At 40.7% G+C, this 15,207-nt stretch overlaps 1 protein-coding gene across 2 annotated transcripts; it reads right to left on the bottom strand.

The window, feature by feature from the left end:
- Positions 1–4,369: 4,369 nt before the first annotated feature.
- On the bottom strand, positions 4,370–14,019 carry GJD4 (gap junction protein delta 4). Of its 2 annotated transcripts, none has more exons than XM_075082425.1 (3): positions 13,911–14,019; positions 11,416–11,551; positions 4,370–8,041 (listed from the first exon to the last, which is right to left on the bottom strand). In XM_075082425.1, the coding sequence occupies exons 2-3, from the start codon at positions 11,477–11,479 to the stop codon at positions 6,855–6,857; spliced, it is 1,251 nt and encodes a 416-aa protein (XP_074938526.1). In that variant the 5' UTR covers positions 11,480–11,551; positions 13,911–14,019; the 3' UTR covers positions 4,370–6,854. The 2 variants fall into 2 exon arrangements, with proteins under 2 accessions (XP_074938526.1, XP_074938525.1); XM_075082424.1 differs by lacking the exon at positions 13,911–14,019 and adding an exon at positions 11,764–12,552.
- Positions 14,020–15,207: the final 1,188 nt, after the last annotated feature.

The raw sequence follows: 15,207 nt of genomic DNA on the forward strand, positions 1-15,207 counted from the left end.
TTTCTCTCAGATATAATCGTGGCCAATTAAGCCAATTTAAGGCACCCCCGGTCTGCAGAAGGCCTATGGCTGCATGCAGAGCTGCTTTTCCTCACAGTTTACGGTGACCCACGCTACATTTCATCACCACTACCAACCCTCTTGGTGACAGTCACTTCAAATTACCAGGTACTGAGGTACAAATGGGAACCACCTTCCCCAAAATAACCAGTTGAGCTCAGGCAAACGTGAAGGGCACTAAGAGACAGCTCTGGACAGACAGAAAACATTGCCAGGGTAAGAACTACTGCCAAGGCCACACCAAAGCAAGGTACTGAAATCCCTTCTGGAAAACAGACTGACTTACCATGGGTTGGGGTGTACAGGGTACTAGACCAGGGTACACATGGGCTGGCCTGTGACAAAGCTGGAGGGGGCTGGAAGAGCCGGGAAGTGGATAGGGCCCATACGTGTCTTCCATTGCTTGCCTCAAGGACGCTCATCTCATCCTGGCACACTAGTGCAATGCAGGAGAAAGGAGTCAAGGCAGTCAAAGAGGGGGAAGACAGCAAGAGGGAATACTCCATATGCAGCCCATGTTTATCACCAAATTTTCCCTGTTCCTGGGTCATCTTTCATACCAGGATCCTGCCTTTTCAGGCACTCGCTAGCTTCTGCTGGTAGGCTGGAAAGTAAAGGCAGACACAGTTGGATACAACTAGTACAGCAACACAGGCAGTCTGGTAAACAAGTTCTGCCTCATTTTTGGAAACACACTTTGCCGAAGATCCTGAAAATGGTGGAAGTGGTCCTCCGGGGTGTGTGGTGGAAGCTGTACCTTGCTGCTTTTTGAGATATGTGCTGGAAACTGGGCCAGCCCCGTGCGGGGTGCAGCTGTTGCAGTGGAAAAAAACAGTCTTCCATACCATAAGACCCCACCTGCTACTGAGGCAGAGTATAAAGAGACTGGCAAAACTGGAAGTAGCTGGAGTAGCACTCACTAGTGCTTTCTCTTTACAAACTAATTCCTGCAAACACTTCACATGCACGTTGCATGGTGGTGTGCCAAACTGCAGGGAAGATTCCAAGGGAGCTCAGTCCTCATGAGATGGTAGATGAGGTCCTCTGTCAGGTGCTGACTGAGGCACCCTCATGGTAATCTTTATGTAATCCAGTTTCAAGGAAGATCCTGCTGATTCTCCAGTCTAAATAAATTTATCCATAGTTAACTTTGCAGACACAGGTGTGCTTGCAATTGTATTACATGTCTACTACAGGGTTGCTCTGCAAGGTGACCTTAGCTTTGCAACAGTTTATCAGTATAACCCTGTAGCATAGGATTTGTTTCAACTAATCGACTGATTTCTCATGTATCAACAGGAGAAGCACTCCATGCTCAAGGTGTTCAGTCTCTATGGGCAGGGGCCTACAGGCTGCCTGCAGGGATGCAGTGGGAAGCTCTGGGAAGTTCTGTAGGGACTGAAAAGTCCTGAAAGTTGTATTTTGGTGCCGCAGCTGAACTGTTCTTATGATGACTATGCATACAATCCAAAACCAGGGCAAAATTTGTATAGAACTTGGTGTCAGAAGCAGTGTGGGACAATATTTAAAGTGAGCTGGTGCCCAGATTCTGGTAGGCTGGACCCCAGGTCCCACACAAGATTATTACCCACTGGTATCAACAAGCATTTCAACAGAAGTGGACAGCCTAAAAGTTTTGCTGAAGCCTTTATCTTTAATTTGTAGGGTCTTTGGGTTATACCAGCAAAATTTCTCAAAACCTAAAGTCTGCTGAGCCAAATTCTTTCTGACAGTGAGCCCTCTAGGATTATTTTAGGAATCCCATATAAGAATAAACCAACTGTTTGGATGCTTTAATTAACCCCTTTTTTTTTGGTGTGAGAAGTACTGTCCTGAGGAGGAATGAAATGTCAGCTGCCAAGTTTAAATCACACTGGTACCATTTTTGCTATAGACTCTGAAAATTGAGATGGATTTCTTCTAAATTGAAATAGTGCTGTGTTTCACATAGCTCCAGGCCATGAGGTGGATAATTGTTACCACCTCTATCTATCCATTTGCATTACCCCCAAAAAAATATCTGTTTCAGATCATTCCTTAATTTAGGGTCACTTTTTGAATTTCACAGGGGTTTGTGCTCCATGGGATCAGTTCTGAGTGACTGGTGGGAGATGGAACTGGGGCTGCAATGCAAATTCTGTGGCTTTCTCCAGTCATTCAAAGATCAGGGTCCTTTCCAGATTCTGCACCAAGACATATATGAAAGTCTCTGGTGAAACAGTACAAACAGGTATCTGTCAATGCATCACATTTGGTAAACTGTTATAGATATTCCATGTTTATGTTTCAGAAGAATACTTTAGAAAGAGGCTTGCTGAAGCAGAAAAAAAATCTTGGATTTGTTAGCTGAGGCATACACGAGTTGCTCATCTGCCTCCATTTGAATATCTCCACTAGGCCTTCAAGGATAGCACAGAGCTTTAGGAAAAAGCAGGTACCAGAAAGAAGAGGCTAATTGCACTGTCTATGGTCTGTCAGAAGTAAGAATCACTCACACTGACTGCTAGAGAAATGAACACAGGAGTGGGTGTCTAAGTGGGTGTCTAATTTTTCAGGACAAGGAAGGCATTGCTTAACAAACCTAGTGGGGCACTAAAACCATCTTATCCTGGTTTCTCTTTAAAAAAAAGTTTTAAAAAATGTTGCCTATCTTCAGTACAAGGAAAAGGCAGGAAATCACAGAGGAAAATACAAAAAATTCATTCTTCTAGGTCAAAACCTTCTATTTCTTTCCGTTATTGTTATTTCTGTGCCAAAAGTAACATGTTCAGTGAAAGAAAATCCCCAAACACACTCTGGTGTGTGATGGCTAAAGTCTCACAGGCAAAATAAATGTTACACACATAGAGAAGCCAGAAGTGAAAGGACTGACTTCTGATTGCTGATGCCAAATCCTCCATCTTTCTTGAGTGCACCATATATAAACTCCAATTTCTAAAGAAAAGATCAGAATCTGCCATCATCTTCATTCAGTAAATTGTTCATCAGTGCAAGCTTTTCAAAGCTAATCCACTATCCAACCTAAAGTGTTAGCTGCAGGGCCTGAATTAGAAACAGCTCTCTCTGTCCTGGCATTTCCTCATTGTGAATGGCACAGCATCATAGAACAGTCCTTGGAGTTAGCACTGTATGTGTACTCCCATAATTAAATTATAGCTGTGGAGATGGCCTGGGACATCCTGCCTGTCAAACCCAAATGGAAGAAAACAGAAGGCAAAGTGGGAGAAGGCAAAAGCTAGTGAAGTAGACTGTGATTGTAATCTAGCTACATGGATGCTGCATAATTTTAATTGTAGAGATACAGTTCATACTTTCTGATCAGATTTCTGCCTTGGTTAATTCATTTTTCAGAACTGGCATTGCTGTGCATCACAAGCCAAGAGTTCGTGCTGTGACTTTGAACGGAGACCATCCAATTTGCAGAACATTTTAGCAACTCAATTACAATGTAAGAGCATTACATTGTAAAATTACTTCTCTATCAGTCGAACATCAGGCTATTAAAAGTAGTACAAAAGACAAGTTAAAGAACAGCCTTTTCAACTACTCTACTTCCCTATTTTTGGAGATGCATTTCTTTATTACCCTCAAATACTACAAGCAGTAATAATTTATCTGTTCCTCTTTGTAATCATGACATTAAAATAAAATAATGTGCAATTAATATCCTCTTTAATGATCCCTTCTAGAAAGATAATCACTGCAATAACAATGTATCACATAAGGGCAGATAATTTTAATAACTTGAAAGAATACACTAAGGATCTCTCTACATTGTTAACTTCAGATTTAATACTTATTCTGGTCTAAACTGAGAGATTCATGGAGAACAACTGCTGCTAATGGGAAATTATGCATTCCCTAGGAACCTGTCTGCAGTGTATTTCACAAAAGAAGAGAGAGTCGCAGCTTTCCATTATGCTGATGAGAGTAAATCAGAGTGACCCAACCTAGAGTGTTAGGAAAGAGGAGAAAGTGATTATAACTGATTGAAACTTGATGTTTGGCTTCTATTTTGTTATCAAAAAACACATTCCAAAACTGAAACAAAACAAAATAAATGAAAAAAAATTTTTAGAAAAAAAAATTTTTAAATCTATCTTATTTGGGGGTAAAAAAAATCTTTTCCTGTTTTCTTTACATCATGGTGATACTGAAGAAACTCCCAGTGATACTTGATTTGGCTGCATGGAAAATGTGGCAATGCTGGGTTCCCAGCAGCCTAGCAGATACTTTTTTAGCAAGAGAAGTGCTATGATGCAGTTGAAGATACTAAGAAAACAACGTTTTTTGGGGCATTTTATAATTTTTTAATGCAAATTTTATTTTCTGTGTGAAAACTGTTTTATCACAGATTTCCTGATCAGTTCAACTCTTATTTTCAGGGAATTCAATTCCTTTCTGTGTAGTCTTGTGTTCAGTACCACACAAGACTGGATAAGCAATATATGTAGCTTATGTATTGTTCCAGCTGAGTGACACAAACCAAAGGCCACAATTTCACAACAAGAAACCACAAACAGAATAAGGAAGAAGTTCAGTAATTTCATTTTCCATTTCAGACAAAAACAGTATCTTTCTGATTTGAAATAAGGGTCCTTAGTCATTAAAGGATGTCTAGCTAGAGACACAAAAAAGCAAACTCTGTCCAGCCACAACACATTATTTATCCTACCCTATTTATATCTCACACTGAGGGATGTACTCAATCGAATATACTGAATCCACATTTGTTCCTTACATTCCTTCGCGCAGCTGAGAAGATGCAATGAATCACAAAAAGTTTCAGTGTTGCAATGTTTTGTCATGCTATGTGTGCACAGACACCATTAAAGAGGCTTTGGAGGATGAAAAGTTTAAATATTTAATGTTTTTCTGCCTGTGATAAGTTTAATAATTAATGCTGCTCCTACCCTGGAAATGACAAATCATACAAGCAGCATGCATGATAAAAGAAACAAACAGAGCTAATAGAGAGGAAAACTTTACTTAGAAGGTAGTAATTAAAAACTTCCGTAGCATACCTCAGGATCCCAAAGTACTTCATAGGCAGAAGTAAATTCTGCCCCCCAATCCAAAGAGCAGTCTGTCTATCTATTATGCTACCTAATTTTTGAGGGGATGAGGGATAATTAAGATCTAGTCTTTATGTTGCATATGTAAGAAATTATACATAGACATTATGAGCCAAACTGTCTTAAAGACTTGTGCACCCACAGGAGAAAAAAAGAGCAATGTGAAAGCTGTTGTCCCTTGATGTTCTGCACAAAGGAGCCAGCCATTAAGTCATTACAGAAAGTTGTTATATGGCACAGTAAGAACAAGGCTGGATCTGTGTCTGTTTTCTCCTTTGCATGGGTCTAAATGGAGAGGGAACTACTCCAGCTCCAAGCAGCATCTACAAATACCAGCTCTTGCCACTCTTTCAATAATCTGTTTTGTAAGGCACTACCACCAGTACATTTCCCTGAGAACATGCTTCTCCACATCCACTCCCACTGATGATCTGCAGGTGTATGCAACCTTCAACCCCCACTGACTTGTAGCTAAAAGAAGCTTTTTGATACTTCAGCTCAAACATTGCTGTGCTTCAGTGATGGACCACGCTTATGTAAATGCAAGAGAATTAATACTGAAGGAAAGCACAAAGCGTGACAGTAATAAAATCTTCTGTGATTCACTCAGTTAGGAACATTTTCAAATGATTAGCATTAGAAGTCTGTCAGACAAAGAGGGTGAGCACTCTGATACAGACATTGCCACTATATCCTTCTTTCAGGATAGAAATAATTTTCCCTAAGCCCAGGTCGGAGATAACCACACTGTGGGAGAAACAGGTATATCTAGGAATTTACTCATCTTACCTTCAGAGATGCCGAAAACAGGTCAGGTGATTCATTCCCCCTACTGAAATCAAGAGCCTAGTGTGACTATTTCAGTTTGAGACACATAACACCCTGTAGACATGTCAGTAGCACACCTACACCAGTGCACTGTCAGCAGTGCGAGAGCATAGGCACTGGAGCTCAGTCCCCTGCACTGCTGAGCTGCTGGAGCACGCCCTGACACCCTTCTGGCTCATATCTCCTAGATGACTCCTGAGCAATTGTCGAGCACAGGACTATTCCCAACAGCTAGTCTGGATGCAGCCACCCCATTCTGGAGGCTATATTGGATTTGAATAGCTCAGACATGGTCAGACCGTGCCAGCTGACCTCAGGGTCTGAGAAAGGTACTGCCATGGCGTTGCTAACTAGGGTAGGTATAAGCCTTCAATCAGTAAGATCCAGGGTTTTTTTACACATTAACACTTTGCTACAAAACATATATTTTTATTTTATTCACTATTTTTATTGCTTGAATACCCTCGCTTAACTTGGGCTTCGAGAATTTAGTATGAGGAGACAAATTAACCTTCTGACAGTAGACAATGTACAATTGTGTTTAAAAGTCACATCTTTCCTCAACTTAATCCTTTGTAATAAAACTAGGTTAGGGTAAACAAGTGTTCACACGTACTCCCGGAAAACCAGGTCACTCTCATCAGTGACACTCCACAGCATTTTAAAGTCACTTGCACTCAGAAAAACAAAAAGATGTTACATTTTCCAAATAACAGTTCCCTTAATGTAATATCCTTCAAACTCGTTTCTGAGGTTTTTGCTTCCTCTTCAATGGAGGAACACAGCATAGCAGAGTGTCGCTGCAGCACAACCACAGTTGAAATTATCTGAAACATCCTCAGTGATGCAATGATTTGTCCTGCCAGGTTCATAGAGTAGCGTTCACTGGCTCTATACCCATTCTGACTTTTTGGACCTCAAACAACTAGTACTACTATAATTTGACTGTGCATCAGGGTTTTTTAGCTCAGCTGAAGGGTAGTATCCTAAAAGCTTGCTCTGAACTACACAGGAAGAAACTCCAAGATGAGACTTGATCTGAGGTCTTAGAGTCGGGGCAGTATCTTTAATGAAGTCTTGCTGAAGCATGGGTCTTACTTGCCTGCATGTAGTTCCTTGGTCGTCACCAGCACACAAGGGTTCTTCAGTGCTATCTTGCTTAACAGCAAGATCTCCTGATACACAGGGCTTATTGCTGTTGCTGTTAAGGTTAGTGCTGGCAGTTTGCTGAAAGACCACTTCAGGATGAAGAACAGCCTCTTCTTCCTCTTCAGAGAGAAGTGAGCAGGAGCCACCACTAGTCTGGCTGCTTTTTGATACTGGACAGTTTTGATTTTGAGGGGGAGAAGAGCTACCATGCTGTACTGGGGGAAGATTTAAAATGCACTCATCCTCTGTGTGGAGGTTTGTGGGCAGCTTGTTCTTTTGATTTCTTGCTGTCATTCTCCGGAGAGCACAGACAAGATCAGCAAGGCTAAGCAGAAAGGATAGACTGCTGACCCCCCAGATGAAAATCATCATGATGGATTTCTCAGTGGGCCGGGAGATATAACAATCAACTGTGCTTGTACAAGGTGAATGGTAGCAGGAAAAGCGCTCAGGAACAAAAAATCCAAAAAGTAAATATTGCACAGCTGCAAAGGCAGCCTCAAGTAGTGTCCTAAAAAAAAGATGAACAGCATACGCCCCAGAAAAATTAAGGACACTTAGGTTGCCTGCACCACAATCTAATCGATTGGCAACAGCACTTCTACAGAGCTCCTTCAGGTCTTTGGAGCTTGATAAACCCTTATTCCCTTTGCATCCATGCACCAAACAGTGCATTCTTACAATGTACATAGCTACCTTGTGCAAAACATAAATGCTGAATGCAGCATAAGGCAGCAGGATAGACACAGTTTGAATGAGCCAGAATCTAAAGTGAGATACTGGAGAGAACAAGTCATAGCAAACGTTGGAGCATCCTGGTTGCAGGGTGTTGCAGACGAAGCGCTCCTGCTCGTCTTGGTAGAGTGGATAACCTGCTAATACTACCACTGCCATTCGCAGCAGAATTATTAACATTAGCCAGATCTTTCCTAGAAGAGAAGGTAAGAAAAAGAGTCAGAGCACTGAGAAGGAAAGGAAGGCAGGTAATGTAGCGATGATCTCTCTATAAAAAAGACATTTGAAGAAACGGCCTCTCTAATCAGTTGCCCCTCTTAAAAGCTCCTCTTTGTCTTTGTTTTGAGTGGGACTGAAACTTGTATGAAAATGTGTTAGCTGACGCATTCCATAACCTTCATCTAGACTCAGTAGTGTAGGGGTTTGACACACAATAACCCATGCCAACTGAAACTTCAGCCTAATGAAAACACTCTGAACATGTCCAAATCCAATAAAAAGAGTTCACAATTGAGCGAATAGTCCCATTTCACTTAGTTCTTCCTTGCTCTTGGTTTCATACCTCTGCACCTGAATTTTGTCCTATTTCAGTAATATAGATCAGCTAACATAGTATGAAACACTTCTAGATACAAAAGATTTTCCCATGACATAGTATTTGTTCTTGGCCTTGGCCATGAAATCATATGTAAAGATTACTGTAGCCAACAAATTCTCTTTATTGCATCTAGACTGGTATTTACTAGCAAGCTTGTTAGCAGGTGCTATTAGCAAACTTAAGCAAAATGCTCTACAAATGTACAATTGTGGGTGCACATGTGCGCCCCAGCCATTTCTTCCTGCTACTTCTTTGGTTGCCCTATCTTGACCATGTCTTCCAACCTTCATTCACTGTGGTGCGCAGCTTCTCTTCCCATTCAGACCAAAAGCTCCTTTCTGTCTTGATACCAACACCAAGTGAAGCCTTATGAGTTTGGCATTTTCGTACACTGCTTATTTGTTCTTTCCCTGAATTTCCCCGATTGCTTTAGGCAGGGCTTCATCTCATGCACTTTGGTGGGAAAGATCAGGACTTATCCTTATTCCAGTGAAAGATCAGGCATTGGTACCCTACATATCATATCTTTTGAACGAGACTGTATTGTTCATGATAGCTGCTTGGAGGACTTCTGGTTGGGGTAGGTTTTACTAAAAGTTTTTAGTAAAGTTATACACACTGCTGTATTACTGACAAAGTTATCTATTAAAGAAAAGAAAAGAAAAGAAAAGAAAAGAAAAGAAAAGAAAAGAAAAGAAAAGAAAAGAAAAGAAAAGAAAAGAAAAGAAAAGAAAAGAAAAGAAAAGAAAAGAAAAGAAAAGAAAAGAAAAGAAAAGAAAAGAAAAGAAAAGAAAAGAAAGAAAAGAAAAGAAAGAAAAGAAAAAAGAAAAGAGAAAAAAAGAAATCCTTTTTCTGGGCAGGATAGGAAGGCCTACGTATACATGTATGTACATCTAATATAACATATACAGTTATATTGTCAAAAATTAAAAATATATTCTGTACAAACATGTGGAAAAATTCAACACCTGGAGTTAAGTTTAGCACTTGAATTTCTCAAGTTTCCTTTTTGGTTCTGTCACTATCACTGGTTCGCTATACAGTTTGTGAAAATGTAACTTAATTTAATAATCCCCTGCTTTAATTTCACATATTTTTAAAACATACCAAGAAAAGAGAAAAAAAAAAAACCCAACACTTAGGAACAAAAAGAAAGAAAAACCAAAATGGGAAAGAGTGATAAGATTAATTCTGTGCTTTAAGAAATGGTTAAGAAAACAGTTGTAACCATGGATAGACAAACAGCAAGACTCAGTGACTAAAAAGAAGCATGTTATACTGTTATATGGAGTTAACGGTTGAGAAATGCACTGAAAACCTCAAGTCATTAATAGTGATTGCACATCTCACATGCACACAAGGTTTTAAAGGCACTGTGAAATAACACCAATATATATTCTAACGGCTTTTTAAAAATCCAGGTCCCAAAGCATTTTTTCTATAACATATACAATTATTTACAGGTATTGTCTTGAACAACGTTCTTTTCTATTTCCCATAAAGCTGTTTCCCTCTAGTTGGTGTGAATTTTAAATATTAAAATATTTCTGCAATGTTGTATGATATCTATTATTGTACTGAACATGCAGTTTCAATGCCCCATATAAACCATTTGTGGTCGGTACTAGACTGATTATGGGCTTATGGGCAGTAAAACTGCACTCTGAAGAGGAAAACCTTCAGCTGGAAAAAAGTTAAGGATATATAAGCTAATGACAGATCATCACAGAAACCTGCTGCTCCTGGCAAAATAATATATTACCTAACCATAAATAAATTGAGGCCTTTCCGCTTTATCTTTAACAACCTGAACCTTAGTGGTGTTTTGCTGTGTTTTCAGCTTCCTGCATTTTGGTGACAGGCTGTACTGCTACTCTCTTTTCAACATAGTGTGGGTCACTAGAAAACACCAGCTGTACAGAATCAGTCATCTTTAGCAAGGAATGTTTCATACTTAGGTAGCATTTTTTCCCTGTGAGGGCCTCAGAGTATTCAAAGCACATTAGTTAATTAAGCTCAAAATACTACATGCTATTTCACTATCAATTTTTAATTAGAACATGTACAATAGGGAGTGCTGCTTAAGAAAAATCAATGGCTCCTTAGGAAGTAGTTTAGTATGACATACATTTTAGAGATAACCCCTTCACGCATCACCATCCCTAATGACTCAATCTTGATTAAACATACTAGAACAAGCCCCTTCAGCGACCCCCCTGCGGCTTAATTCAATACTCCCTGCAATGCACAGCACAAACTACAGCAACTGTCCATGACTGGAGGTGAAGGGTCTTTGAAAGACCACTGAAAGTTTTCCCCTGGCTCACACTGCCTCAAAATAGCCCATGAAAAAGGAACAGTGTCATATTTAAATAAGAAGGAAAAAAAATAGAAGCATTCAGGTGACTCTTAGCTGAGGAAAAACCAACTATTTTGTTTGTTGTGTTTTTTTTAATGCAAGTGAAGTTTCTTCATTTATAAAAATAAAGACTTAAAAGCAATGGTAATTAATGATAATGGTAATAAACAACAAACTTCTTCCTGTAAAAAAGAGTAGGTTTTCCCCCTCCTTTAAACTTTTTAATTTGTCACTAAAGCTATTGCATACATTCTGCCATTCACTTTTTGTGGTATAAATAAAGCGTTAGTTCTGTGTGTTTTCAGCATGATCCCTACAACAGCCATTAGAGCTGACTGGAAGCTCAGGCACCAAGAAGAGCCAAATTTGGAAACCTTGCCAGAATATTTTACATAAAGTTCAGAAAATATTGATCAGAGAGGGAGTAGGAATCTGTCTAACATGAAAAGAAATACATTAACTACTCATATCACATATCTAAATAACAACTTCTTACTGTACAGATCACAGAGGCATAGCTGGAAATTAAAGTTGCTTATCAGTAGGACACTTGGGTAGCTTCAGGATACGGAGCAGCAAAAGAAAGGAGACAGCTGTTTTGAAGTACTTACCTACAATTGTCACATTATAGTTGAGTGTGACAATCAAAAATCCCAGTGAGTCCCAGCGCTCCATGTTTGAACAGGCTCACAACACTTCCAGCTCCTGATGTCCTAACAATTTTATCATTTCCAAAGGAGGTTAGACCTAGACAGGGAAGAAAGGAGAGAAAAAAAATAAAACTTTTTGGGAAGGGTCAAGGATGGAAATGAGAAACCTGGCCACAGCAATGTGTTGATGAAGGATTATTTTGATGATTTGAACAGGACTGTTAGTTTTGGATGTTGGAAGAAATCTTCTTAAGGCTTTAACAGTTTGGCTTGCAAAAGCTCTAGCTTCTCAGATCCAATTGCTCCTACCTCTTGTGTGGATCCTCTGTCCAGACAACTGCAAATGGATGAACAACAGGAGTGATCTCTGCCATTGTAGGCTATTCTTACCCTCCCGGGGCATACCAGCCTCCTGGCATTGCTGAGATATTTCAGTGGTGAAAGACAAGGAGAAGGGAGAGAGGGAAGAAAAGCGTAAACCAGGAAATAACAGAGACCTCTCTGTCTCCCCACAAGAACTGAAGATGGGTAATAGATGGAAAGGGGATAGAAAAGGATGAGCATCTCTATATTTGAAAGGCACTTTCAGTTTAGTTCACTGGAAGCTATCCCATTGCAATTTCCCAAAGCAATTTTATTTCTAAAACACAGCCTCCCTGACAGGACATCATGGCCTTGTCAATCACAGCTGCATCGAATTTTCTCCTGTGTGCTGAGCCAGGCAGCAGGCTGAGCCTCTGTGCAGGCATGATGAAAAACAGGGGAAGCATTTGAAATAAAATAAAATAAAATAAAATAAAATAAAATAAAATAAAATAAAATAAAATAAAATAAAATAAAATAGTCTGGTTTTCAAGATGCCACAAATCACTTTTAATTTATACCAGTTCTTTCTGCCTAAACTGCTTGGTACTCTGGACATCACTCAAAAGATCCTAGGGCTGATTGCCCAGCAACCTGAAAGCCCAGAAAGCCAGCGATGATGGAGCGAGCTGTCTCCTCGGAGCAGGATGCCCTGCGGGTTGCATGCTCCTTGATTGCTAGGTGCAATTGCACAGCATGCCTTTGACATTGTGAGAATGTGCTGTACCCCAGGAAAAAAACATGGTTGGAAATAAGACTCCGTTTTCCTTTCCTCACTCTCACCGTAACCAATTCTCTTGGGGAAATAATCTACTACCATTTTCTACCCACTGTTCAACTACTTATGGCATGTTACTCTGTCCTTTTTAGTCTGTGCTGTAATAGGGGCAAACATAATATGGACCCTTATTGTCAGGAAATGGTATCAGTAACTAGAAAAACAGAAAAAAAAAAAAAAAAAAAAAAAGGCTTCAGCGTGTGATATATCAAGGGAGAAAAGTGATGTCGTGACAACCTGACACCCAAGGGCTGCCAGCAGCCCAGGCACAGGTTTGTCACTGCCACCCAGCTCACGCGCTTCAGCCCACGACTCTGCTCCTGGGGGAGCAGGGTGAGCCAGCTCAGACAGGGACCCATGTGCTGAATCTGCATGAGTTACTTACGGTCAGTGTGACAAGGCTAAGTTTAGGACTGAACATGTCTTACCTGGAACAAAGGTAAAACTAATCTTTTAATAAACTAAAATGTGACCGTATAAAGACTGTTTCTCCCAGCTCTCTGCTCACAAGGAGTGCAATGCCTCAGCCAAACACACTGAGCATCCTTTCTGTAGTGAGATCTATCCTAAGGAAACCCTAAAAGTGGAGTTTGAAAGGATGGCACTTAAAACCACGGTGGAACTCTATATCCATTAAGTGCATAAAAAGATTTTTAACTGCAGTAGTAAATACAGGAGGTTTCCTGCTTTCAGAATTATGTAAAATATTTTCTAATCAACTATTCATTCTGTTACTGAACTGTATTTACGGTGTGTGATGATGGTTTTAGCTTCATTTCCCCCCCCTTCAAGGTGTGTGTGTGAGGAGTAGTATGGGAAGGACAGCTGGAGGAAGGGAACAGAGAAAATATGCAAATGGACAAGATATAAATTATCATGAGATATGAAGGTATTCCTGGTTAAACATCCTTTGTCAAAAATAGAGTCAGGAATGCCAAGATGGTGGCAGGGTAGGAATGTTCAGCAGCTGCATCCACACAATAGACTATAAATTGTTTCTGTCAATATTCTCAGTTAAAATATCCTTGCTCATCGTTGCTGTGAGACCTCTACCATTTGTGAGATAAGGATAACAGCTAGGGATTTAAGCCCCCAAACTGTCGCCTGCCGGACTACACTGGGTGACACCACCTGATCCCTCAGCATGGATGCGCTGGGGTAGGATGGCCCATTTTCTTCAAAAAGAAAGCAAGCAACTTTACCCTCCAGACTCACCTTAGCCTAACTCATCATCCTAACTTAGGGCTGGCTTTACATCAGAAAGCCTAAATTCTATTTTAGGTTTTACGGACAACTTCAGCTTTTTTTATTTTACCTTTTCCAGACAGCTCATCTTACTTCAGTCCGACAGTTCTCCTTTTGGTGGTGTGTCCTCTTCACAAGTTCAGACTGGGAAGAGACCCAGTCTGCCTAGCCATCCAGGACCCCTCAGAGCCAACTTGAATTTATTGCACCTGGAGGCTTCTTTTGGCTGTGGAGCCAAAAGCTCCAGCTTTTGGCTGGAGCATTTTGGTCAAAGAAAGGCAGAGAACATAAACACTGCCAACGTCAGGGCAGAGCCCTCACGGGCACTGCAGTGACAGAATCTGCCTTTGAAGCACCAATGTGTCTGCAGAAGGACAAAAACTCAGTCCACTGGCCTGCTTTGCTCTACAAGTCCCTGTCATCAGTCCAGCTTTGGGCTATGGGATGCGGTGGTTGTTATCAAGTGTTTGGTCTGTGCAAAAACTTCAACTGTAGTTTTCATCCCTTACCTTAGTACCATCTTTCACACCAGGGTTCCCATCTGAAGATACTCAATATTGTACCTGAAGATAGTCAGCATACAATTCTCCTTGTTTATTATTTATATTTAGCTGTTCCCTGTATATCTGGGACATACTGTCTGTCTCTAAAGGCTGTAAGTAAATAGGGAGACCAGTATCACAGACACATGTATAGTAGCAGAGGGACTCCTGCTCCACAGTGCCACCAGTTGGCATGGCACCATCTTCCACATCAGGGGGTGGGCATGTGGTGGTGCACAGCCCCATCCTTCCCTACATGCTCCAGTACTAGAATCTCACAGAAAACCATTCCCAGGCTATAATAAAGTTCAGTTGTCAAATTTGAGAACTTGCCCTGAATTCTAGTTAAATAAGAAAGACAGGTAGAAAACACGTACATAGTTTTGGGTAAAGCTAAAATTTGAAATCTAGCAGTATCCCATCATGTCTGATTTTAGAAGGGTTCCTAAAAGCCACTGGAAAACCTTCAGAGACCAACAATGAAACATAAGAAGATGTAATTAAATCTATTTTGAAATTCACAACTGCTGTCCACATTTCTAACCCCTTAGCACAGATCCAGGGCTTGATCCTACAAAAATTCACAGATGTGACTCCCGCACTGTGAGCGACCCACTGAAACTTTCTGAACTAGTGGAACCGCATTTCCCTGTGGACCTGTGTTGCGTCCCTAAGCTAAGACCAGGGTTAACTGGCGCAAAGCCCAGCAAAGACACTTCACGCAGACCTTGGCTCAGAATGACATCCAGAGGGGAGGTACCGTTAGCTTGAAGCCAATTCAGGGCTTCCCAATCCAGGAGCAAATCAGTCACCTTCAGGGTGCCA

The sequence above is a fragment of the Phalacrocorax aristotelis genome, chromosome 2 (genome assembly GCF_949628215.1).
Source record: "Phalacrocorax aristotelis chromosome 2, bGulAri2.1, whole genome shotgun sequence".
Lineage (NCBI taxonomy): Eukaryota > Metazoa > Chordata > Aves > Suliformes > Phalacrocoracidae > Phalacrocorax > Phalacrocorax aristotelis.

Coding starts and splice junctions, on each gene's coding strand:
- GJD4 (XM_075082425.1), bottom strand. CDS start 11,479: ATGGAGCGCTGGGACTCACTGGGATTTTTGATTGTCACACTCAACTAT. Junction 8,042..11,415: donor CTATAATGTGACAATTGTAG/GTAAGTACTTCA, acceptor CTTCTCTTCTAG/GAAAGATCTGGCTAATGTTA.